The sequence below is a fragment of the Mytilus californianus genome, unplaced genomic scaffold (genome assembly GCF_021869535.1).
Source record: "Mytilus californianus isolate M0D057914Y unplaced genomic scaffold, xbMytCali1.0.p SCAF_10, whole genome shotgun sequence".
In the NCBI taxonomy this organism is placed as follows: Eukaryota; Metazoa; Mollusca; class Bivalvia; order Mytilida; family Mytilidae; genus Mytilus; species Mytilus californianus.
The window spans coordinates 57764458-57792028 of NW_026262582.1; the positions used below are offsets into that span (position 1 = coordinate 57764458).

General features: G+C 31.8%; 1 protein-coding gene and 1 long non-coding RNA gene across 3 annotated transcripts in view; one reads left to right on the top strand and one right to left on the bottom strand.

The window, feature by feature from the left end:
- Positions 1 to 5617: 5617 nt before the first annotated feature.
- LOC127718901 (uncharacterized) overlaps positions 5618 to 27571 on the top strand; it is a 44456-nt gene continuing 22502 nt past the window's right edge. For both annotated transcript variants that reach the window (XM_052224988.1, XM_052224989.1), the window contains exons 1-4: positions 5618 to 5731; positions 11151 to 11429; positions 19456 to 19609; positions 26613 to 26740. In XM_052224988.1, the coding sequence (XP_052080948.1) occupies positions 5677 to 5731; positions 11151 to 11429; positions 19456 to 19609; positions 26613 to 26740 (616 nt within the window). In that variant the 5' untranslated portion in view covers positions 5618 to 5676. The remainder of the gene's footprint in view (positions 5732 to 11150; positions 11430 to 19455; positions 19610 to 26612; positions 26741 to 27571) is intronic.
- LOC127718956 (uncharacterized) lies at positions 6759 to 8508 on the bottom strand. The gene is made up of 3 exons (XR_007990062.1): positions 8497 to 8508; positions 7239 to 7322; positions 6759 to 6855 (listed from the first exon to the last, which is right to left on the bottom strand). It is a non-coding gene; the product is annotated as an uncharacterized LOC127718956 (long non-coding RNA).

Here is a 27571-nt window from a genome sequence, read left to right on the forward strand (position 1 = left end):
ACATTTTTTGGGGAAATAAAAACACTGGCCCTTGAGTAATCCTTTTTGGGATTAGTCCTTGAGGTGTGGATTCCCTAATCAAATTTGTACGTACATGTATTTATTATCAGAATCTGTACACAAATCTTTAAACTTGTATTTCATTTCATTTCACATTTTTTACTTTTTGTTTAGCATCATCATTTCCAGACATTAATCTTATAAGATACCTATTGATTTTGTTTGATGGTTGGTTGTTTTCTGAACAATTTAACATACATGTATGATGTATGTACTATGATAGAGATAGCCTCGTCTGTCTTGTTCTTCTATATATTGATCAAGTATATGTATTGGACATGTTGAATTTAAAGATAGAGTATTCTATCAGTCAAGAGCATAATTACTTAATCAAGTCTTCAAAATTATTTATACTAGTAATGTTACAAATGAAAACAAAGCAGTGGTGAACCCAGAAATTTTCTTCATAATGGGGGCCTGTACAGCCATGCTTCAGTGATTCCCTATATAAACAACCAAATTTTTCCAAAAAGGGGTCCTGAGCCCCCCCTCTAAATCCGCCTCTGCAAAGTTACTCAATCATGTAGTTAAAGCTAAATATTTGAGTATAAAAGACTACAATAAATGGGGAATGTGTCCATAGGACACAGATAATGCCCACTCTTGCAGATCATATAAAGTTATAAAACGACATAACTGAAGAACGGTAAAAGTGATGCTACCCAAATTTGTGCTTGATCTGAAGTTTTTTGGTAATAAGTATTGTGTATAAGTTTCATAACATTTGGTTGAGGCAAACTAAAAGTTAGAGAATGGAAACGAAAAATTCAGAAATTTTACCATTTGTTCTGGAACGGTTAAAGTAACACTTTTTGCCTCTTTCAACTGATTTTTATAGTTCGTTCTTATATTGTACTGTTACACCACTGTCCCAGGTTAGGGGGAGGGTTGGGATCCCGCTAACATGTTTAACCCCGCCACATTCTGTATGTATGTGCCTGTCCCAAGTCAGGAGCCTGTAATTCAGTGGTTGTCGTTTGTTTATGTGTTACATACTTGTTATTCGTTCATTTTTTTTTAACATAAATTAGGCCGTTAGATTTTCTCGTTTGATTGTTTTACATTGTCATTTCGGGGCCTTTTATAGCTGACTGTGAGATATGGGCTTTGCTCATTGGTGAAGGCTGTACGGTGACCTATAGTTGTTAATTTCTGTGTCATTTGGTCTCTTGTGGAGAGTTGTCTCATTGGCAATCATACCACATCTTCTTTTTTATATGTACATAAACAGGATGAAGTTATTTTTCTCACAAAGCATAAGCTAATATTTAATGAACACTGAAACACTAATTGCCATTCTGACCCACTGTAGCCGAGTCCAAGAATAGTGAACAATTTATTTCTTTCTTGGCAGAAAATTTCCCCTAACAATTATCTGGAGCACCACATGATATCAACATGTATCAGTGTGTGACAGAAGTAAAAAAAGTATGCTGATATTAAAACTTCTTCTGCATGTGCTGGCATAAGTATACATGTATATCTTTGCAAGTACACAGTAGAATATCATTAATAAGATGACATTATGATTTATATACTATTACCAATGAATTTAGATTTCCAAAATTTGTCTCTTCTCAAATTTCAATTCTTTCACTTTGTACTAAGGCAAAATTTCAGTTAATGCATTTTCTATGTTGTTTTTCCATTTCTACGTCGCCATCTTCAACATGTTCCTAGGTCGCGTTTATAAGGAGCATTCTGATTGGTCGATATAAATACTTTCTGGGGTCAAATATTACGTTATATAAGGTCACAAAAGTGAAACCTTGTAGGGTACTTGTTAGATCTTCGTATGTAGTATAACGTAGTATAACGAAATCCGAGATCTATATTTTAATTAGATTGCTTTATAGCTTGCTGTTCGGTGTGAGCCAATGCTCCGTGTTGAAGGACGTACCTTGACCTATAATGGTTTACTTTTGTAAATTGTTACTTGGATGGAGAGTTGTCTCGTTGGCACTCACACAACATCTTCCTATATCTATGCAGAGACATATAATACATGTATTATATGTCTCTGATCTATGTAAATGAAATACAATTCAAAAGCTTAACATTTGTTCTATAACATCGTGTCGGTTATATGAAAATGGTAATATAAATGAATTTTCTATGATTTTGAAAAAAAACAAAACATGTTTATAGTTTACATTGACGCCATTTTGTTCAGTCAAGTTCCATACCGATGAAGTCTGAAAGTACAGACAAAATATATAAATATAATAGATTTTCCCTTTGGAATTCATGGTTTTATTTTATACACGATTTAATTCATTTATTTTTTTTCAAATACCCTTTTTAGAACTTTTAAGACGAAGTAACTTAACATTGGATTGCAACCTCTCCCTTTTTTGTTATCGTTTCCTAAAAATGTATTGTAAAGCAAAGTAGCTATAGAATATGATGTATATTTTAAGGTAAACTCAACACTGTAAATATATAAGTTTTCCTGTGTTAGTTCCTCTTCCGTTAAACAGGAAGAAGCCTATGTAAATGAAATAAATATTGTTTAATTAGGTCTCCCAAACAAACAAAAAAGTTGGCACTGGCTATTCGATTACGTTGGAATGTAACAATAATAAAAAAAAGTTATTGCCCCATAACATCCATTTTCCTTATTTAAGACTTCAATAGCTCATAAAAGGTCATTTACCAAAATTTATATAGACTGATGGCAACAAGGAAATGTCTTGCAGACAGGGGTGTTCCGCTCGGCTTCTGACTTATAGTATCAATTTTCAATTCTAGATTTTTTTAATTTCACGTAAGTACATCCTTCAGGTTCCTAACCCAACCAAGCATTCCGGCAATTAGTGTCCATGCAATGTATAAACAATAACTTTTTTATTATTGTTACATTTCAACGTAATCGTAGACAGTGCCAACAAAGTTTGGAGACTTATTGGCTTTGCTCAGTTCTTCTTTTTATTAGGTCTTTCCACCTTTCTGTGGAAAGACCTATTGGTTTTCTTCTGATTATTTTTTTTTTCTTCCGCCTAATTTTTTTCTTGCGGTGTATTTTTGTTTCAAAAGATGTCGCTTAGTTTTTTGGTATATGATATCATACAGTCTATACGCTTTTGAAACTGACCCTGTTTAACCGAACACTTTTCTTTGTAAGAGTTATCTCCCCAAACACTGTTTTTCTTGTTATGAGATCTCCTCCGCAACCGTAAAAGAAAGCGACAAATTTATTTTTCCAAATTGCTCGTTATATCCTCAGGATGTTAGGTTTTATTTAGACCGAAGCTTTACGAAGACTCCATATGAGAGTTATTTCCCCTTTTGTATTTGATATATGTGAAATGTATTTGTAACTGGAAAACCATAAGTGATAGAGGCGTAGGGTCTTTTGATTTGAGGTCCTTGGTCCATAAAAATGAAAATGAGGTCAAGGTCAAAGGTCAAGGTCATGTTAAAATTTTGATTTTGGCTTGTTATCACTAATTTTCATAAATCTTATAAGATATCGACAACATATTTTTATAGAATTGTTAGTTGCGACATGTCGTAACACGTAAATTTTAGTTGAAAGGGTACGTAGACATTTAATGGGAGTTTTCGCCCCTTTTATATCTAATATTAGCTGTATGGTAATATAACTCATTAACAATATATAGTAGAGACCTAGAGTGTTTTGATTTGAGGCCCTTGTTTCATGACCTTGAAATTGGGGTCAAGGTCATGTACAAAGAGGCAAATTATGTGTTTTTGGCACTATTTAAAGAGTTTGATTGTGTTTTAATGCTTTTGTAGGTTGACATTGACCTTTAACCTTACTACTTGTTAAGTGATCTCTCAAAAGATAAATCCCATGTGTTTAGATATATAGTATCTAGGCTTTCAATTCCGTTTTTGCAGGATCCAAGTGGATCCGTTCTCTGTGTTAATCAACTAACTAACTAACCAACCAACCAACCAACCAACCAACCAATCAATCATTGCATGCCTGCATGTTTCCGTCTCATGTGTTTAATATGGGGTCCAAGATCTTTTCGCTTGTTTCAAGAGACCATATCCCACATGTTAAATTAATCAATCAATCAATCAATCAATCAATCAATCAATCAATCAATCAACCAACCAACCAACCAACCAACCAACCAACCAACCAAGCCATCATTCATTGTATGCATGTTTCCGTCTCATGTGTTTAATACGGGGTCCAAGATTTCCTTTGTTTCTTTTTTTCGCTTGTTTCAAGAGACCCTATCCCACGTGTTTAATCAACCAACCAACCAACCAACCAACCAATCAACCAACCAATTCAATCAATTAATTAATCAATCAATCAATCAATAAACCAACCAACCAATCAATCGTTCATTGTATGCATGTTTCCGTCTCATGTGTTTAATATTGTATTTACATGTCTTCTGAAAAAAAAAATCCACATGCTTGTTATCAGATGTTCTCAGAAACTACATGTCCAATTGACCCCAAATTTTGCAGTCAGCAGAGTATAGTATACATGTATTGAATCTTCATAAAACAACGTGGTGCAGATATCTCTCAAGAATTTTCCTAGAGAAAAGAAATTGCAATGCCGTAAAAATCGCTTGCTAGTTCCGTAAATCTCAGTGAAATCCTACAATAAAATGTCCGCTCCTAGATTGAAATACAAATCTGTGTTACAAACTGCTGCTGAAAAATGTACATTGTATGAAAATAATCGATAAACGTGTTTTAAAGTTACACAGGATCAATTAAATCCAAAGCATGCACTGCTCGTGAACTGTGATCGAAACGTCAATTACCTACAATGACAAAAGAAATACATTGTGTGTATTCCGTCGCTATACGTGTTGTCTGTCCAACGTCCCCACCTAAAAAGAAATAAAAATACTAAGTTTTCGCTAATATAAAGCCTCGTCACGTGACGCCACAACCTGGCGCGAGACAAAGACGCGCGCGGACCCTGAAATAGAATAAAAACTTTCCAAACTAAATATAGAAACTTAACCAACACACTAATATGGACCCTTTAAAGAAAGAAAAAAAAAAACCAAACAAACAAACAAACAAATAAACAAACAAACAAAACAAACATACAAATATATCAGTCAATCATGTTTCAGGTGGGGGAAAGACCGTTTACAATTGCTTTTTAAAGCAATTGATTTATATTTATTATTATTATTATTATTATTATTCCTTTTCCGTCGTTTTCACAAAATGTTCCGTTTCAAAGCCAATGTTGCTAATACCTTTTTTGTCAAAAATAAATTTATCTGCATTGGTCTCTAGTGAAGATTATGAACAATTAAAGGATACTTTTTTACATAGCATAATTATCCAAAATATTACAAAAATATTTTGGATAATTATGCTATGATCTGAAACATGTATATGTATAGAAAATTTTGGACATACAAAAAGGCAGGACCGAATAGAGTGAAAAATAGACAGAGATTACAACTAAAAAAATGCAGGACAAAATTTTTCATCTAGCCCCCTTTGACGACCCTTGACACAATGTGACGTCAAAAAGGATTGACAAAAATTGCATTGCAAAATAAATTTTAAATAGGGGAAAATACCCGAGAACCACGAACAGCTATTTAACTCGGAACATCTGTTGATCAATTTGTTCATCGTCTGACATCGAAGAAGATGGTTCCTCGAATACTAATAATTAATGTTTGCCTACTTTTAGTTTTGCTGCTTGGTAACAATTTTTTGTATTATTATCAGTTGATTGAAATTTAAACTATAGAAATAAGTTGTAAATGTACAGAGTAAATACAAATAATTATACTACGGAAATGCACGGTGTTTCATTTTATTTAAAAGTCATTTGGCTACAGTGGGAATCCTCAGGGGAAATCCAAGGTTCTTGAACCCGGATTTACCTTTTATTTTATGCACATTACCTTATGTTGATTCTAATCGTTGCACCATTTGGTCTTCTACTTGCTTTATTTTCTTCCTGTTATGGTGTATCCCCAGCAAACAATATAACGTCATAATTACGTCGTGACAATGTAATTTTTTCGTCGCATTGACGTCAGGTTATTACGTTGGATTTACGTAAAAGTGTATGGTTTTCTTGACGTTGTCACAACGTCATACATCAACGTTGTGGTGACGTAAAATCACGTTTCTACAACGTTATTCCTGACATTACAACAACGTTAATATCACGTTATATCGACGTAATATACTTGCACTTTTATATTATGCTATATAATTGGCCCAAAAATGATCATCTATATACATACATAGTATCAACTGTGTTTGTGACCATGAGGTGACCTCTGCAGGATGATACATGTTGGTGTCAATTCTCAGAAGGAATTTGTATATCCGGCATTATCATCATCTGTTTTTATTATATTATAAGCAAAACAATTTTTTTGTGTAGCTTTAATTGGATTACTGTTTCAGTAATTTGGATATTACAGAAAGGAATTGTATTGTGTTTTGGGGCCATCCATAGCTGACTGCCTGTTCGTATGCAGTTCTTGGTAGTTCCTGCTTGTAAAAATTATATGCATTTGTCATATATGTTACTCTATAAGTGGGATGTTCCCCCTGTCCCCCTAAACCCGCCTTTGATTAGTATCAATTTCTCATTTAGCATGTTCACGTTCTGAATATGTATCTGACTAGCTAAACACCCATTCATGAAAGTTTTATTAAAAAACTAAAAATAAAAAATAAAAGATGCATGTACTATATCAAAAAGTGAAGAATTGATCGTTAACTTTGTTTATTCTAAACTACTGAACGTTGCTTCTGGGTCCCTGGCATGTCCGGCACTGCTTCTTGTACCCTCTTAGCAATTGGTTCCTGCAATGACAATAAAAAACTTATTTGTACAAAAACTGAAATTGTAATTATTCTATAGGTCTAGTAACATCATGGCAAATAAATACTAGATGTAGCTGTGTGTAAGACGTGGCTTTCCAAATCTCTTTGAAGAACACATAAACCACATAATTATATATTCAGTTAAATACGTCGTGTGCGTTTAATGTTACCCTTTATTGTCTAAAAAGAGCGTCTTGATCTTCACAATACTAGTTACAAATACATATTTATAATAACAATTTCGTACTGAATTCAAAAATAACCAACTGTAATTTTCAACATAGAATACAAACAATAATAATTTTGTTTAATAATCCCTAATTGAAGGTTGCACTATACGGGGTAAATGAGGGCATTCTTACCTTATAGCGTTTTCCACCTGGTTTCCCCAATCAATTCCTCGACATCTGATGCCCTTGCTGAAGGGTAGTTCTTCATGTAAGCCTCTACAAAAATTGACATTGATAAAATTTGCATAATGATATTTAACATAATTTGAAAAACACCAACCTTATCAATTATAATAACAAAATATATTTATTTATTGGTAGTATAAGTAAATACTTTTAATAAAATAAACAGCAGCTATTCTTATATACATTTAGGACCGTCAATCTGGTACTTAGTCTATTATATCAATAGTCCCAGCGTCAATGTGATATATCAGATATACTATATATATATATATAAACTTTACAAAAAACCGGCAAAATAACAAATTCATAATATTGCCGGCGCCGGAAAAATAGCAATTGCTATTGAATTATGCTATTTATAGCTCACTTTTAATAAAAAAACTATTATAATCAAATCATAATTAATGTTTCGCCGGCAAAATAGCCACTGCCAAAATATAAAAATTTAAATATAATTGAAAGTTAAGATCAATAAATGTACGTTTTACATTTACAAACTGCCATATGAGGAATATATAATGCCATATAATAAGAGGAGCAGCGGTATTAATTTTTTGTAAATTTAATGTCCCTTGCCAAAAATATAATGTTGATTTGAGTAAAAAAAAAGTCAGGTTGCTATTATCAGTTTCATAAAGTCTCTTAAGGGAACATTTATGTTTTGTATTCCTTCATTCTAAATTTTTATCGGTTCTTTAAGAGTTCAATGCAGAAGACAAACTATCTTGTAAATACACTGTGTCTGTTTATACATGTTATAAAGGAAACATGATCTGGCAAATAAATAACACTGTGATAGCTTGCTATCCTGACCTCAATTAGAATCAAATTAGCTGCACATGTGTAAGATTTCTGCATACGAAATTTACAAAAGTTAATGAATACATGTTGAGTGTTACACTAATAAAATTATAATATAAAGCAAGATATATATGTAAAACACAATTAAATTCCTATTTTCTAAAACGGTTTTAGATATTACATCATGCACGTGTAAAACCAGAACAGTGGTGCGATATATATATATATGTAGGTCAGATACATTTAAGATTGATTCAGTTTTGAATTGTTTATTTTTCATTTATATACGATAGTAGATAAATGTTTATCGTGTAGTATATATTATTCTGTTCCTATAATAGAAACTTTCTAAAAAGTGAGAGAAAAAACAACAGTGAAACAATACAAAGATAAATTTACTTACATTGAATCTGAGTACAGTTCGAAAGAGACATGGCTTGCTGAATGGCGCTAAAATTTCATACACAATCGCGACACAGTCGCACCCATTATCTGGGTCAAAATTCAAAACAGATGCTCGTATATATATATAGGTTTATATGATCCGTTCATCCTATTTTGACTCTTTCAAAATTCAAGAGTCTATCCTAAATTGAGGTAAATTATATAGCCTTCCAAATACCGTTTCGATTCCTAACATCACTGAAGAGACATTAATTGTCGAAATCCGGATATGGTGTACAAATTTTTGCACCTCATGTTTGCGGTAACCATCTTTTCCGCAAGTTTATTGTTTTCTGTTTGGTAATGAATTAATTATAAGATCTATTTTGTTACATCTTGTGATCCGTTTATTTGGCAATCGCCAATGGCAGTCAGCAGGGTTTAAGAACATCAGTTGTTCGACCTGCTAGTCAAATGCGTTTTGTTAAAATATACTTTTTCACTCATTCGGTCTTTTTGGAAAATGTTGTTTGTGCTGTATTTAGACCCCTCTACCAAGAAATTTGTTTTGCATGCACATGTATAAAAATTGCGGTTTTTATCCAACGAAATCATAGGTTTGAACGTTGTTTTCAATTTAGACTTATATATATATATATATATATATATATATAGATTTAAAACTAATCAATATCGTTCAATAGTTCAATAAAAGAACAGAAAAAAAGTTAAATTTAAATTGAGTACAGCAAAAGAAAAAAAAACAGTAAAAGAAGAAATTTTGCTATTGTAAATTTTAGGAATGTCGATAATTACGTCGCAACAACGTTTTAATTACGTGATTTATTTGATCGGATACAATACATATTGCAGTTATTTATTTCTTATTTTTTTATTATTGCAATGTATTATTGATGACAAAAACATAGTTCCTCTTTTATAACAGCGTAAAAATCAACTTAATATTTTATCGACCAATAACGTTACAGATACGTGACTGATGCGTCACGATATGACATTGCAACAACGTAAGATGGACGTTATTAAAAACAATAACAACGTTGTCCTGACGTCTCTTCTACGTCGTATCTGACGTGACGTAAAATTACATTCTCACAACGTTGCAACAACGTCGTACTAACGTAACGTCAGTCATGACCTTCCAGTGACCAATACATAACGTCGCAAGGACGTCGTGTGTTTCCTGGGTCTGGATCTTTTTAGAAAAATTAGTCTGGGGACATAAATTACTGACATCGACTAAAAATACTAGTAAATTCTGTAACCATGGACCTTTTAAACTAGTAATATGTGTCTACCCGGACACGTTTTACCAGGACTGATTTATCTCTTACATTTAAACCTCAAAATTTACGCTGAGTACTGTCTACTGACAAACATGGTGGCAGTGGTGCATCTAAAAAAAGGTGTAATGGATGTGATTAGGTAGTCTCCCTTTGATAGTTCCAGATTAGTATTTTCTTAATTAAAGGATCATTAGCTACGAGATATAAAAAAATTTAGAATATGATTTTTTATTGTTCAATCATTAATGAAAGTGAAAGAGTGAAATAATAATTCGCTTTTAGCAGCCAGTTTAGTTCAATTTTGTCAAAATAATCTAAGAAACATCGCTGATGAATTATTCACTTGCAAGTAAATAATTCGACCTCATTAAATCCGTATTCATGTGACCTTCAAACTTACCCCTCAGCCATTTAAAGGAAAGATGATGTCAACATTTTAAGTGAAACAAAGGTGATCCATTTCGTTGACTGATTTGATCCACAAAAAATCATTCTTATACAGGTAAAAACGACGATTAACTTACTTTTTGGGGTAAAGATTGCATGAAATACTATCAAAACCCTATGGTACTGACTTGATATCTATATCTTGATATTTCAAACAAAATAGTGCAGTGAAGTGATCACTATTTAGATCCTATCAAGTCAATGTCATGGAATTTATTGATGATATGTTATACTTTGATATTTAAGTTAATATATGATGTGTATTTGAATTACCATACTTCTCAAGAAAACATTTTTTTTTAATTAAAAATTGCATAAGTAATGCATGATCACTTTGGTGTATGAATCCGTTATGAAAATAGGTTCAACTACAAATGTGCAAAAATGTCAATCATAATCAAAGGAAGATAACCTCAACTAAAATTTTTAACTTGCCAAGCAAAATACAATCAATGTTTTATTTAAAAATTCACACAACATGAAATCAAACAGACCTAGAAAAACCCAATTGCACATGGTCGCAATCTATTTATATTTATGTTTATGTTTATATCGGGTTATGTGACCGTCGGCAGTCTTCGAAGGTCATTTCGATGGTTAATTAGATGGCATCTAGACTAAAATAGTTAATATACATACTAGTGCTTCTGACTAAGGCATAATGTTCCTAAGGGCCTATGAATTTCATTAAAGATGTAAAAATACCAGTATTGTAGTCTTTTTAATTCTTTTTTACAATACTGGAAAAAATTTTATTCTAATATTGTAGACAAGAGAAGTTCCAAATCAGTGCTAATGATTTACTTATTGATTGATTGATTAATTGATTAATGTGCTTTACATCCAGTGGCAAATTTAATTCTAATGAAAAGTGGGACTAATTTTAAGACAGTTAAAATAAATGAATCATATCTTTCAGTACTTGATTTGGCAGAAAGTAGAGGTGGTCGTGGTGGTGGAAGATTTGGAGGAAGCAGATTTTCAAGATCCTCTCGAACAAGATATTCTCGAACAAGATATTCTCGATCCAGGATCTCTCGATCCAGCAGATATGGGAGGTTTGCTGTTGCAAGAACTAAATACTCTGGACATCGCCTAAGTTCGTCATCTCTGAAGAAGGCTGCTATCATTGGTGGCACAGTCTATGGCGCTCGATTATGGATGAGGCGGAGCATGTATAGGTCAACGCATACTAAATGTAAGTTACATGGTGAATTTAGAGGGCTCTATAATTATATTATTGTAGTAGGAGTCTGTAGGGCCCTAAAAAAACTTTGATTCATGGACACGATAGAGTAACTTTTTTGTGAATTTTCTTGGATGATCCCCTTCAGGTTAATTATCCTTCCACTTGAAAAAAATTAGCTGTGTGTTATTCTGTTAACTTAAACTCATTAACTAGAGGACTTTTTGGACACTGGGCACCCACCCTACTATATATACCATATCTCCTAATATTCTTATATTGATGAAAGATATTGTAAATTAATACTGCAAGCTACCTTTAACTGCGTCAATGTTTTATATTACCAGAGACATACAAAAAACGATTGGTATTACATGTATAAGTCTCTGTCATGACAAAACAAAACAAGTTCAGGTTCTTGTGAACCTGATGTTCCAGACATTTATCGACTTTCACATACTGAGTGAAGATAAATTTTAGTTTTGGTCTTGGTTAAATATCCTACCACTTGAAAAATAAACCTGATTTGACACCTCAACAGAATAGTTTAAAGGGTAATCCTATGTCAAATATTGTTATATACCCTCAATGCTGAAAGTTTTATTATACATGAAGTATAGTTAATATTGCAGCTGTGCATCTGTCTATCTTTTTTGGCTGGTTGCTCAAAGTGCAAAATAGGCGTATAGAATGACGATGTTGGGCTTGTGGGTGGTTGTGACTCGGTAACTTATTCTTTATTCACCTTTAAGCTAAATTACAAAAAGATGGTACAAGTACCAATTTTGTGTATCAACTCAAACAGTGATGATTTTTTATCTCACCTCGACTAGACTTAGGCTGCTATTTATGATGTCATGGGGAGTGACTTGAAATTTTTGCTACGTTTACATGTTATTAAGTTTGTTATTAGGTCAGTTTAAGTGAAACCAGTAATGTTAAGCCAATGATATTTCATTTGGTATGTAGTTGTATAAGTATTAGCACATCTCATTTTCGTGATGATTATTTGGCCCTTCCACCTCAGTCATGATTCATTGACTGAATTTTTGCATAGTTTGATTCATGTTAAAGTTTATGATTAGGTCCATTTAAGGGGAACCACTTATTATAAGTCAATGATATGTTGCATGCATTTATATTAGCATTGGCATATCTCAATTCCATGGAGATTATTTTGCTCTAAAGCTTCTGTCATGGTTCATTACTTTGGATGTTAAGCATAGTTTACATGTTAAAGTTTGTGATTAGGTCAGTTTTACCCTTATAATAAGTCAATGATATTTGGTATGCAGTTGTATTACCATTGTCATATCTCATTTCCACAGAGATTATTTAGCCTTAAACCTTCAATCATCAACTCTAATGAACTTATTAAAGTTCATTGACTTTTAAAGATGTCTTGCGTATGATCTTTCTGAGAGCATTGTATTCACTACTACTAGTGACTAGTGTAACAGCTGAGGGTCCACTAAAACTATAACTGTTCTTGAAGTATAATCTAATCAATTATTGGATGAGGGATGGTTGTCTCCACCAACTCACTGTGAGACAGGTGATGTATGAATTAATGTTATATGTAAAAACCAGTTATTATTCTATCCATCTTGTATGGGAAAGGATTTATATCAGTCAAGGGTCTAACTTAAATAAGTTATTAGAGAAAAATACATACATTTGTTATTGAGGGCTAAAAAATCAAAAATCTGTAATAACATATGTATGTTACATGTTTCAAAGGGGCATTATACATCCTTAATTTTGTTAAATTGTGTACTAGTTCTATTGATATTATAATTGTTTTTATGTATATTAAACTTTAGAAAGATATAACAGCCCATAGTTTGCCAATCATGCATAACACACCCATGTTATCACAGAAAAAAATATGCCTGTAATAACTAAAGGGTGTTATTACAGCTTCTCTACATCTCTTCAAAGCCTTTTCTCCTACATATATCACAATGTATTTTAATTTATTGTAATAAATAATGATAAGAGCATGTAATGAGGTTCTGCACAAGCTTCCTAGTCATTCCCAAGGGTCTTATGTAATAAGTTTAATGCCTGTAATAACTAAGCCTTGTTATTACAGCTAAGTTATCACTTAAAAGCCTTGTCTCATTGATTTACCATGGTTGATCAAAAATGTATTAATTGAATTGGAAAATTAGTTTTCAAGGTTATGTATTAAGGTACTGTGCAAGTTTCAAGAATTCCCAAGTGCCCACTGAAAATAAAAAAATTTATGGTACATTTAACTGATAACAAACATATGTTACTACAGATTAAGAGAAAGTATCCGTAATAACACATGTATGTTATTTTTATCTAATAACTTATTCAAGTTACACCCTTGACTGTATATAGGCTGAGCCAAAATCCAATCGCTATAATCCATTTAAACAATAAAATATTTGAATTGAAGATGTTTTGCATAGTTTGTAAAATATTGCCATTTCAATATGAAGACTACATACAGGCAAGACATATCTCTGTGTCAACAATTTATTAAGCTTATTCTTGCACAGAAATTGAGAAAAGTTATATTAAGACATATTGTAAGCTCAAAGTATTACTGAGTGATATATACAATTCATACATATAAATAATTCAGAGTCATTTTAGAGGATAAACGTTCAATTTCTTCCTTTTCTTTAATAATTCAATATTGGTAGAATACACTTGGTTTGCACATTTTTGGATACCTTGTCAATTTCTCAGCTTATGTCTGAACAAAGTTCAAAAAATGCATTTTAGTGAAGTGTATTAGTGAATTTAAAAATTTAAATCCTATTCAATCTACATGTATTGCTTAAATAAACACTGTAAGGGGACATGTCACCTATGTTTGTAGAGATAAAGGCTAATTATTATAATATAAACAAATCTGTGTTATAACCTGAATTATAACTTATGAATTAGTGATGTATATATTAGTATATTAAAATTGTGTAAACAATTTATGTTAACTTCCCATAAGCAATGAATTGTTGAAAGGTCATACTTTTCATTACTTAAGAATAATTATTTCCTCTAAATATTGATTATACATTTGAATATAACAAATTTCCAAATTAAATTTTTGCTGCATGTTAACAGTTCAACCTATTAAGACAGAAGGGCAATTTTAATGAATTATAGGAGGATTATATTATCTCTAAATCTTACTTTAAAAACTGATCATATTTTTATACGACCGCAAAAATTGAAAATTTTTTGGTCGTATATTGGTATGACGTTGGCGTCGTCGTCGTCGTCGTCGTTGTCGTCGTCGTCGTCGTCGTCTGGCGTCGTCCGGCGTCGTCCGAAGACACATTGGTTTTCGCACTCTAACTTTAGTTTAAGTGAATGGATCTCCATGAAATTTTACCATAAGGTTCAATACCACGAAAGGAAGGTTGGGATTGATTTTGGGGGTTATGGTACCAACAGTTAAGGAATTAGGGGCCAAAAAGGGGCCAAAAATAAGCATTTTTGTAACTTCCAGACAATAACTTGTGTGTAAGTGTATGGATCTCTCTGACATTATACCACAAGGTTCCATATCACAAAGGGAAGGCTGTAATTGATTTTGGGGGTAATTGCCTCAAAATTTTAGGAATTAGGGGCCAAAAAAGGGGCAAAAAACAAGCATTTTTCTAGTTTCATGACAATAACTTGTGTGTAAGTGTTTGGATATTTCTGAAATTGTACTACAAGGTTCCATATCACAAAGGGAAAGCTGGAATTGAGTTTGGGGGTAATTGCCCTAAACGTTTAGGAATTGGGGGCCAAAAAGGGGCCAAAAATAAGCATTTTTCTAGTTTCCAGACAATAACTTGTGTTCAAGTGTATGGATCTCTCTGAAATTGTACTGCAAGGTACCATACCACAAAGGGAAGGCTGGGATTGAGTTTGGGGGTGATGAATCATAAGGGGGTTCAAAAAATTTGGGGGGGGAATTTTTTTTTTTCTTTTTTTTTCTTTTTTTCCTTTTTTTTTTCTTTTAAAATTTTCCATTTTAAGTTTGTTATTTCTGATTAATATTTAAAAGCAAATAATAATGATATGGTAGGAGATACACACCAAACAGGATGTGTAAATTATTATATAATAAGTATTGTGCAATAGCAAGAAATTTTCAATTGCACAGTATTGCACAATTGCAAGAAATCTTCAATTGCACAGTATTGCGCAATAGCAAGAAATCTTCAATTGCACAGTATTGCGCAATAGCAAGAAATATCCAATAGCACAATATTGCGCAATAGCAAGAAATTGTCAATTGTACAGTATTGCACAATAGCAAGAAATATTCAATTGCACAGTATTGTGCAAAAGAAGATACTTCGTATAAATTGCTTATTTCTTGATCAATTTCAATGGGGTTTTATTCTTGAATTCTTGGGGTTCTTTAATATGCTGAATCTAACCGTGTATTAAGTTTTTGGATTTTGGGCCCCGTTTTTAAATTGGTCCACATTGAGGTCCAAAGGGTCCAAAATTTAACTTTGTTTGATTTCATCAAAAATTGAATTATTGGGGTTCTTTGATATGCTGAATCTAACCGTGTATTTAGATTCTTAATTTTTGGTTCCGTTTTCAAATTGGTCTACATTAAGGTCAAAAGGGTCCAAAATTAAACTTAGTTTGATTTTAACAAAAATTGAATTTTTAGGGTTCTTTGATATGCTGAATCTAAACATGTATTTAGATTTTTGATTATGGGCCCAGTTTTCAAAGTTGGTCCAAATCGGGGTCCAAAATTAAACTTTGTTTGATTTCATCAAAAATTGAATTCTTGGGGTTCTTTGATATGCTGAATCTAACCATGTATTTAGATTTTTAATTTGTGGACCCGCTATCAAATAGGTTCATATTGAGGTCAAAAGGGTCCAAAATTAAACTTTGTTTGATTTCATCAAAAATTGAATTATTGGGGTTCTTTGATATGCCAAATCTAACCGTGTATTTAGATTTTTAATTTTGGGTCCCGTTTTTAAATTGGTCTACATTAAGGTCCAAAGGGTCCAAAATTAAACTTAGTTTGATTTTAACAAAAATTGAATTCTTGGGGTTCTTTGATATGCTGAATCTAAACATGTGTTTAAATTTTTGATTATGGGCCCAGTTTTCAAGTTGGTCCAAGTTGGGGTCCAAAATTAAACTTTGTTTGATTTCAACAAAAATTGAATATATGGGGTTCTTTGATATGCTGAATCTAAACATGTATTTAGATTTTAGATTTTTGGCCCAGTTTTCAAGTTGGTCCAAATTGGGGTCCAAAATTAAACTTTGTTTGATTTCAACAAAAATTGAATATATGGGGTTCTTTGATATGCTGAATCTTACCATGTATTTAGATTTTTTATTTGTGGGCCCGCTATCAAATTGGTTCATATTGAGGTCAAAAGGGTCCAAAATTAAACTTTGTTTGATTTCATAAAAAATTTAATTATTGGGGTTCTTTGATATGCCAAATCTAACCGTGTATTTAGATTTTTTATTTTGGGTCCCGTTTTTTAAATTGGTCTACATTAAGGTCCAAAAGGTCCAAAATTAAACTTAGTTTGATTTTAACAAAAATTGAATTTTTGGGGTTCTTTGATATGCTGAATCTAAACATGTGTTTAGATTTTTGATTATGGGACCAGTTTTCAAGTTGGTCCAAATTGGGGTCCAAAATTAAACTTTGTTTGATTTCAACAAAAATTGAATATATGGGGTTCTTTGATATGCTGAATCTTACCATGTATTTAGATTTTTTATTTTGTGGGTCTGCTATCAAATTGGTTCATATTGAGGTCAAAAGGGTCCAAAATTAAACTTTGTTTGATTTCATCAAAAATTGAATTATTGGGGTTCTTTGATATGCCAAATCTAAGCGTGTTTTTAGATTTTTAATTTTGGGTCCCGTTTTATAAATTGGTCTACATTAAGGTCCAAAGGGTCCAAAATTAAACTTAGTTTGATTTTAGCAAAAATTGAATTCTTGGGGTACTTTGATATGCTGAATCTAAACATGTGTTTAGATTTTTGATTATGGGACCAGTTTTCAAGTTTGTCCAAGTTGGGGTCCAAAATTAAACTTTGTTTGATTTCAACAAAAATTGAATATATGGGGTTCTTTGATATGCTGAATCTAGCCATGTATTTTGATTTTGGACATTGGACCATAATAGGTAAATTAAAAAAATTGAAGTTCTTAGACCACATTTTTTCTGTGTCAGAAACCTATGCTGTGTCAAATATTTAATCACAATCCAAATTCAGAGCTGTATCAAGCTTGAATGTTGTGTCCATACTTGCCCCAACTGTTCAGGGTTTCGACCTCTGCGGTCGTATCAAGCTGCGCCCAGCGAAGCATTTTATTCCATGTATGTTCATGTTTGTCTTAGAATTTACAATTCAATGCTTTTTCAAATTAAATACACTATTTAAAAAGAGTCTCAAATAAGTGAACTTATAAATTAAGATATTAGTCTTCTTAAATATCTAATTACATATATGTATTGCATTTTTTATTGATCATCCATTCATTGTATCCCTTTAAAGTTCATATACTATAAATTCAGAAATTTTTGTGATGTTTTTTAAATTTTATTATTGCAAAAAATGCAACGAGGTAGGTGATGCAAAAATAAAACGGCTGATTTTAAATTTATATAGCATTATCTGTATGAATCATTTCCTTTAATCGCAATGATTGAACACCCATTTGTGTCAATTGTTTAACAATCACAATGATTGAACACCCATTTGTGTCAATTGTTTAACAATCACAATGATTGAACACCCATTTGTGTCAATTGTTTAACAATCACAATGATTGAACACCCATTTGTGTCAATTGTTTAACAATCACAATGATTGAACACCCATTTGTGTCAATTGTGTAACAATCACAATGATTGAACACCCATTTGTGTTAATTGTTTAACAATCACAATGATTGAACACCCATTTGTGTCAATTGTTTAACAATCACAATGATTGAACACCCATTTGTGTCAATTGTTTAACAATCACAATAATAAATGCATGCAATAACTTCTGAATTTAGAGTTTTGCCAAGTAAAACATGGTAAAATCCTGTAAAAACTGTTTTCCCAGTATTTCCCACTCAGCTGGGCAATATTCATAAAAACTTCAGTTGATGCCAAACCTGATAACTACTGCTGTCTTTCTGTTCAACCATTTAAAGTATGTTATGTTTTACAACTCGAGAACACCTTTGGTGGATTTCCTTGTAACTTTCACTAATGCTGTGAACTATTTAGGTCAATATCCCTGATAGACTCAACTATAAATAGAAATAAAAAAACCTGTATGCAAGCAATTGGACATGATGCTATTTTTAGTAATTGACTGAGCTTAAGCATTTGTGTTTTTTTGAAGAGCAGAAGACTGTATAATAAAGATGTAAAAACTTTGGAGTTCTTAAATGTTTGTAAAGAACTGAATTTCCAGAGAATTTAACTGTGTGAAAATAGGGACTTTTCACTCGCTGAAGCACATCAAGATGGGCCTTTTGGGGGGTTGCCCAGTTTGTGAAATCTAATTTCACTTCGTACCCCAAAAATTAAACCACATCTGTGAAAATGTCTCAGCTTTGAAAAGAGCCATCATATATATCCAAGTTTACGATATGCGCAGAGGAATTGAGGAAAAGGCTACCATTACCGCCTACCTGAAATGAATTGCACATTTTCAGCCATTTATTTGATGAACCTATCTATTTTGACCATTTTCATTAGAATGTTTATACAGTTACGGTAAAACACAGAATAACAGTTGATTTGATTTGAAGTGTTGTCATGAATCATTTCAAGTACTGTGAGTTCATTATTATTTGTACATGTGAGACACCAATTTTCGTGGATTTTGAGGGTATAAGTGAACCATGAATTTAAAAATTTAATGAAGTACAAATTTTCTATAGACTAACTTTGTCAAAAGCAGGAAATCAAATATCTATGAAAATACAATTTTTCCTCCATCCACAAATGAATTTACAGTATCTTCTATCTAGAACAAGCTTTATTGATTATTTTAGATCCTGAGGTTTGTTACAATGATGTGTATGAAGGTAATACTACCCAGAGATACTTTGGCAGATTTGTTTGTCCTGGATACGGAGATCCTGATGACTATGCTTATTGCTGTGGTGATATTGGGATACAGTACTGTTGTAAATTTTTTGACACAAGGTTAGTAATTTTAATCAATTTTCTTTGCTAGTTTATACCTTTCATGAACTGTAATTATACTCCTATTAGTCGAGTGGGGCTAAATTTCACCTTCTCCGTCTGTCTGTTTGTTTAACAAATATTCTTGTCACACTTTTCTCAGGTACTTATAGTGCTACTGAACAGAATTACTCTTTGTTTGGCTAGCAGCTTAAAAGTGATCAGTTATGTGTGAATCCTTTTCGGATCTGTCAGAAATCTACTTCTTCTTAGCTGTTTCTTTGAATTTATAGGTCACCTGGTCCAAAGATCCAAGTGAGCTTTTCTCATCACTTGGCGTATGTTGTCGTCGTTTAACTTTTACAAAAATCTCCTCTGAAACAACAGGGCCAAATTTAACCAAACTTGGCCACAATCATCATTGAGGTATTAAGTTAAAAAAATATGTCCAATGACCCCGCCTGCCAACCAAGATGGCGGACATGGCTAAAAATTAAACATAGGGGTAAAATGCAAGTTTTGTCTATTATTTTGAAAACCGTTACGAATAGAGAAAATCTGACAGGGGCAGAAATTTTCAGAATGTTGAGCCCCACCAATTGTCTATATACGTCAAAACTGTCAGACGACTTCTTATAGGAGTTATTGCCCTTAAATGACAAATTTTACCATTTTTTTTCATTTTTGCCTATTATCTTGAAAACTATAACAGATGGAGAGAAACTTTAAAATGCAAAAATAATCAACAAGACAAGTTCTACAAATAAGTCTCATGGTTGAAATCGTCAGTCGACTCCTTATTAGAGTTAATGCCCTTTGATGATTGTTACCAATGTTTTGCGTTTTTGCCTTATATCTAAAAAATTATAATAGATCTACAAGTAAGACAATATGGAGGAAATCGTCTGACGACTCATTATTGGAGTTATTGCCCTTTAATTTTTTTACCATTTTTTTTGCGTTTTGCCTTATATGATAAAAATTATAATAGATAAATAGACCCTATAAATCACAAAAAATGATCAGCAAGTCAAATTTTGCTGATATAATTAGTAGACTGTCACTCTTTATAGGAGTGATTGCCCTTAAAGGGAAAATTCACGATTTTTTACCTATCATCTTATTATGTTCATAATACCATAAAAAAACATATTCACCAAGTTTTATCTGGATATGAACTCTAATAAAGAAGAAAATTAGGAATTATTAATTTTATTTATTCGAACTTCCTGACTTCTGTGACGTAGTTTAAGTCTAATTGCAGGACGGGAGTGGATTTAATCTCATGTTAAGTCTTATTCATTAATCATCTGATAATGCGATTTAAAGCGCATCGACGACTATTTTGCGTATCTAATAACCAACTAATAATTAAGTGAGTAAAGTGATCAGCCATGCAACTTTTTAAATCAAAATGTACGATTTATATTTTAGGGATTTCTGATATGATCATTGTAATAAAAGTAAATCATACAATAGAATATTTTTATGAATTTTTTTCCGAAGGATATGATGAAAAAAAACATTTATAACTGATAGTGTAATAAAAATGCATGTTTGTATTCTCACCTTTTACTTCAGTCAAGGATTTGTCTTACTATACAAATCCTTGCTCAGTCTAGCAAACATTTCCCACTAGTACTGTGTAAATACAATGTGTACTATACTGACACTACCTGGTAAAGGCGTGGTTAAATTCACGATAATTAAAAGATTAGCATTATGTAATTTTAATCTTTTGATCTTCACTAGAGTGTTGTTTGGCCTCAAGGGTTCACCGTTTCAGGTGTGAAAAACATAAAAAAAAATGATAAAAGAGAAGTGTGCGAGTTTTGAGACAGAAAAAAAATATATATTTGGGGAGGAATATGGTGGCAAAATACCTGAATCGCCGTTATATATTTTTTTAATATTTTGCGTTAGCTCAGTTTTTAAATAAATAGGTTAGTATTTTGTTGTAACATCGAAATTCTGAATTACTTACAATTAAATAATTCTATAAATAAAAATCACCCATGAAAACGAGCGTATAAACCAAAAACTGTAATATTTTAAATTATCATCGGTAACCTTGAATATTTAAATGTGCAGAGAAAATTATATCAGTTATATTAATATAGTTTGGTCCGTCCAAAGGGATTTACATTTACCTAATCGGGAATGCCCTTATTAAAATATTTTAAATCTCACGATGTAGAAATACTTTAGCTATTTGACCAATGATGTTTAAAAAAAATCAACAGAATCAATCTAAGGTCAACTTTCCTTTTTTGAATGGAGACAGACCGGCGGAATAAATTTTCAATGTGCTTTATATCTTGTACCTTTGCAAGGCTTATCATTCATTCATAAACCCACTCTAAACCAGAGACATATATACACATATATATGTCGGTCTAAAATGACAAGAATACTCCTAAAGTGGACAAGCAGTATATTCTTTAAATTTCTGTGATTCAATACCAAGAAAGAAAAAAATTCCGAAATTAATTTGATACTCAATATTTTTCCTGGAAAATATTCACATCCACATTCGGTCTGAAAATAAGATAAGACTTTAGTATACAGAACATGCAGAAGTGTGAATGTAATAAAACCTTGTTATATCAGAAACCATTATAAATGTGAACCTGTATACGTAAAGTAGCTCTGTTATACCTTAATCATTACCGATACAGAATGTACCAATGCAAAGTAAATTCTGATGATTGTGAAGCATGACCATTCATGATTTTAGAGGAATCTTAGGTGGGGGATTGCCAGAACGATTTAAATTCTGACTAGATTTTTTCTCTCAATTTAAATCACTGAAATAAAAAAAAAAGAAAGAAAACTACGTCCAAGAACAGAATTATTCTTGTAAATTCATAAATACATCGTTCTTATTTTGTAACTTTCAATAGACTTGACCTCCAACCCCCTCCTTGAGAACAATATATCTAACAATGTATATGTTCCTGCCCACATAAAAAAAAAAAAAAAAATAAAGAGATGAACGGTAAGTCACATCAGATTCAGATATTTATATAGTTGATTGTCGTTAACTAGAGATGCATACATGTCTCTGCGTTAACTTATAAAAATAACAGGAAAATATAAACTTGAAATAGATTGATGATGAATACTATGCAACTGCGGCACCCCTTTTTATCACAGCGTACATGCATGTATTTTAATGACTGTCCGTTATTTCGATTAAGAATGACAATTGTACCTAAAATCCTATAGTTGGTGAGACTTTTTCTACCAGATATGCGACTTTTCGTATTTATATTTTCTCTTATATAACTCTCATTTAATTTTTTATGCATAAGTGCAATATTGGGAATGGTTTATTCCCCCACAAGCTAACTAAATAAATTAATCAACCCCCTAGCTGATCAGACGTTAATACAACTACTATCAGTCTATCCCAAGTGAAGTTTCTTTATTTCTTCAAATATAGGCTTTTTGGGGATCATTAGTGTACGTCCAGTGGCATATATATAACATGCATGTCGGAACAGGAAAATTGACATAAGGTACTAATAGAACCATGTTCACATTATTATACATTATACCCAACAATTGTGATGATGACGAATTTCTTAAACTGTTCGAGAACAATCTAATTGAAATATAAATCTGTGATTTTACTATGTCCATAACTTCGATGAACCAAAGTAAGTTTGATATCGACCTGTATTTAATTCAGATTGGTTCTGGATGTTTCTCTCTTATATTCAATATACATGTTTATATTTTAAATTGCAGCTATCTATAGTTCCGTAACTTTCTATCTAGGCGTATAAACCAATGATCGACAAGTGCGTACATTTTTGTTAAATCAATATTTGTATGTTCAAAATGTCCATAATTATTGACAACGAGTATATACTTACATTTTCCCAAATTTACCCATGAAAAATATGTAAATAGATTTTTATTTTATCAAATCTTTTTTTGGAATTATTTAGATTTTCATAAATATTATTCTTTACACCAGAAATGTTATTTGTAAACAAGAGTATGAGTTTAGTAATGACTATAATATATCACTATCGGACACGCAAGACAAAGATGTATATTACACCTGATAGTTTTAAAATGGAAAGTTACAAGTTATCGCCCGTGTACACTGATCAATACCCTCAGAAGTGAAGCAATGCATGAACTTGCATTATGTAATTGTATAATAAGAATTTTTTAGCCCGACAGGAAATTGCTTGAATACCTGGACGTGTCACCTCACAATACCCCTGGGACTAATTCCTTTGGCCATGCTGGTGATCAGATAAGGGAAAGTCCGAATTTATTTAAATAAGTTTTATTATATAAAACTAAAAGAAATATGAACAAATTAGATTTTCAAAAACAATCTTACATGGAACACTTATTTTTTATTTGAACTTAAAAGTTTGACTATTTAACTAATTCCCATTTAAATTTCTTGTTTCAAAAACGACAGACCATAGATATTTAAAAAAAATAATTACATTTTCCGTATCAAGTTAGTTAGGAAAGGTTGCACAACCATGTCTATTATAATCATTTTTGTGACCCGGTTAACTGTTTATGCTTTCCCTGTCGAATAAAACAATCGTACGCTTGACAAGATATGGACACTCAATAACGACTACGTTAGGTTACTGCTGGTTTTGGTCCTTTGTGGTTTATAGATATCAAGTGGTTTCGTAAACCGGAAAGATGACAAAATGGTCGCATATAGAGAATTGATACTCTCAATTTAAAAAGATGGTGATCTCTTATCTATCAGAATAAAACTTTAATATTTATGAATTTGTGCTTTTTTATACATAATGAACATAATATCACTTTTTCATTTTTTTGCGAAGTTTCCCTTTAAATGAGGATTTTTTTTTACCCTCTTTTGTATTTTGAGCAAAAACTAATGAAGATAGAGAGAAACTAAACAGACTAAATGATCAGCAATACAAGATCAACAAAACAGAGATTTTTGTCATGAATTCTATTCTTGTCTATAATGTTGGAGAGTGTCCTTTGTTGAATATGCACATAGACCAAGGTGAGCGACACAGGCTCTTTAGAGCCTCTAGTTTATGTTTAATAAAATTTTTAATTATCTTCACAAATATCTCCTATACATTTTGTTTTCCAATAATACTGAGCAGAATAACTTCATATTTGGCTAGCACCTCAACAGGAATGATTTGTAATGTGTGTGCATGTTTCAGATATGTTACACACCTACTTCCTGTTTTTCAACACTTTGAATTACAAGTGGGGTAGACACTGCATGCATTCTTGTTTGGTAGTTTTTCTGTTTGGAAAAAATGTAAAGATAGCATGTAATCTCTGAACATGATTTGATAAAATTTTCGAATTGCATTGCAATTTAAAAGAAATTTATATGTAAATTTAGTGATCTTTTGAATGTGACCCATGTGCATATATGTTTAGCACAAAAATGTTTTATAAAGAGTTGAAGTATACTTTGTCAGACATTATGTACAACTTCTTAGTATATAGGGTGCAATCAACAGTTTTTTTCTATGACGTCATATTTTAAGGGACCATGCATAAGTGACCCTTAGTGGTGGAATGGTTAATAAAGATACTTGTATAAAACTAAATATCACTGGAATCAGAATTTTCTCTAGTTTATAATGAAATAAAAATAAAGTGTACTTTTAATACAATAAAAAAGTTCTTTTCAGAGAGCATGGGGTAAAAATTGCCTAATCTGAACATAAAAAACCTGAAATCAGGTCATGTGCATACCCATGTAGACATGATACAGGCACATTTCACATAATCAAAACTGTATGAAATTCATAGGTTTTTACCTGGCCTTTCAAAAAAATCTTGCTTCAGGGTATGGTTTCCTGCTTCGAAAAGAGCTACAGTGGCTGCAAATAAGTTTTCAATTTTCACTGCCAAAAAAACAGGATGTTTACAGTGTTGTCTCCCCTCAAAACATGTATATTTAATCTAATTTTTAAAATTATTTTAATCATTCAACCTGTTTTAATTGAAAGCTAATTAACTAATTTTTACAATCAAATACAAAAAACATGATACTTTTTCACCAATTAAGTAAATAAAAAGGAATTTCCCTCCATGGTTATTTTTAGTCAGGGAATAACCCGTAGTTTTTTTATACAAAACTGTTTATACATGGAATGATGTTTCTATATACCATTTTTGCAGGATAAAGCTTAAGACTTGTAGACTTTGTCAATAACACATTGAATGTCTAAACATTTCTTCTTGTGTATTTAGAACAAAGTTTAAAAAAAAAAGAATGTTCATAGTTGGTGTCATTATTTGCTAATATATCTTTCATATAACTGTATATTTGTTCTTAGAACCTATAGTACACAGATGGTGCATATAACGAGGGTAATTGAGTTGTCTGATGGAAGTTTAGTTGTGTATTATACATGTAATTGAGTTGTCTGATGGAAGTTTAGTTATGTATTATACATGTAATTGAGTTGTCTGATGGAAGTTTAGTTATGTATTATACATGTAATTGAGTTGTCTGATGGAAGTTTAGTTGTGTATTATACATGTAATTGAGTTGTCTGATGGAAGTTTAGTTGTGTATTATACATGTAATTGAGTTGTCTGATGGAAGTTTAGTTGTGTATTATACATGTAATTGAGTTGTCTGATGGAAGTTTAGTTGTGTATTATACATGTAATTGAGTTGTCTGATGGAAGTTTAGTTGTGTATTATACATGTAATTGAGTTGTCTGATGGAAGTTTAGTTATGTATTAAACATGTAATTGAGTTGTCTGGGTGAAGTTTAGTTGTGTATTAAACATGTAATTGAGTTGTCTGGGTGAAGTTTAGTTGTGTATTAAACATGTAATTGAGTTGTCTGGGTGAAGTTAAGTAGTGTTTTGTACATTGTAATTGAGTTGTGTGATTGAAGTTTTTAGTTTGTTTTATACGTTGAAATTGAGTTGTCTGATTGAAGTTCAGTTTGTATTGTACATTGAATTGAGTTGTCTAACTTTTTAGTTGCGTACTGTAATTGTGTTGTCTATTTATAGTAGTCCACAAGGAGCTGGTAGGACAGCAGGTGTAGTGATTGGTGTATTAATTGCAGTAGGAATTGTTGGTGTTCTGGCATACTGTTGTTTCAAGAAAAGGAAGTCTTTCCAGGGAAAAACACTCTCTAGTAAGTATTTCTTTATACACAGGCACTATATACTGGTACCTAGAATTTGAGATTAATGTTAAAGTATATGTTTACCCTGGGGCAGGAGCCATGGGGCTGAAAAATAAAGATCTACAAATCATTTTATCACTTTTAATATTTTGAGGGTGCTTGAAATCATTTTTTATACGGCCGTTTACGGGACGTATTATGGTATACCATTGTCCGTCTGTCCGTCGTCAACATGTCGGACATTAACTCAAAAATGCTTTAACCAATTTGCATAAAACTTTGGTGAATTGTTTATATCTATTGACGTGAGCTCCCTTTTATTTTTTAGTTTTTTATAAAATTTAGATTTTATGTTTCCGAGTTATGGGGTTTTATTCATTAAAAAAAGGGGGATTTTCCAGTTTTCGGACAATAAGTCAAGAATGCTTTCACCAACTTGCAAGAAATTGTGGTGAATTGTTTATATCTATTGACATGAGCTCCCTTTTGATTTTTATAAATTATAGATTTTATGTTTCCGAGTTACAGGGTTTTATTCATAAAAAAAGGGGGGATTTCCAGTTTTCGGACAAAAACTCAAAAATGCTTTCAGCAATTCTTATGAAACTTTGGTGAATTGTTTGTATGTATTGATGTAAGCTCCCTTTAGAATTTTATAAATTTTACATTTTACATTTCTGAGTTATGGGGTTTTATTCATTAAAAAACGGAGTGATTTTCCAGTTTTCGGACAATAACTCAAAAATGCTGTCCCAAATTCTCATGAAACTTTGGTGAATTGTTTATATCTATTGATGTAAGCTCCCTTTTTATTTTCATAAATTTCTGATATGACATTGA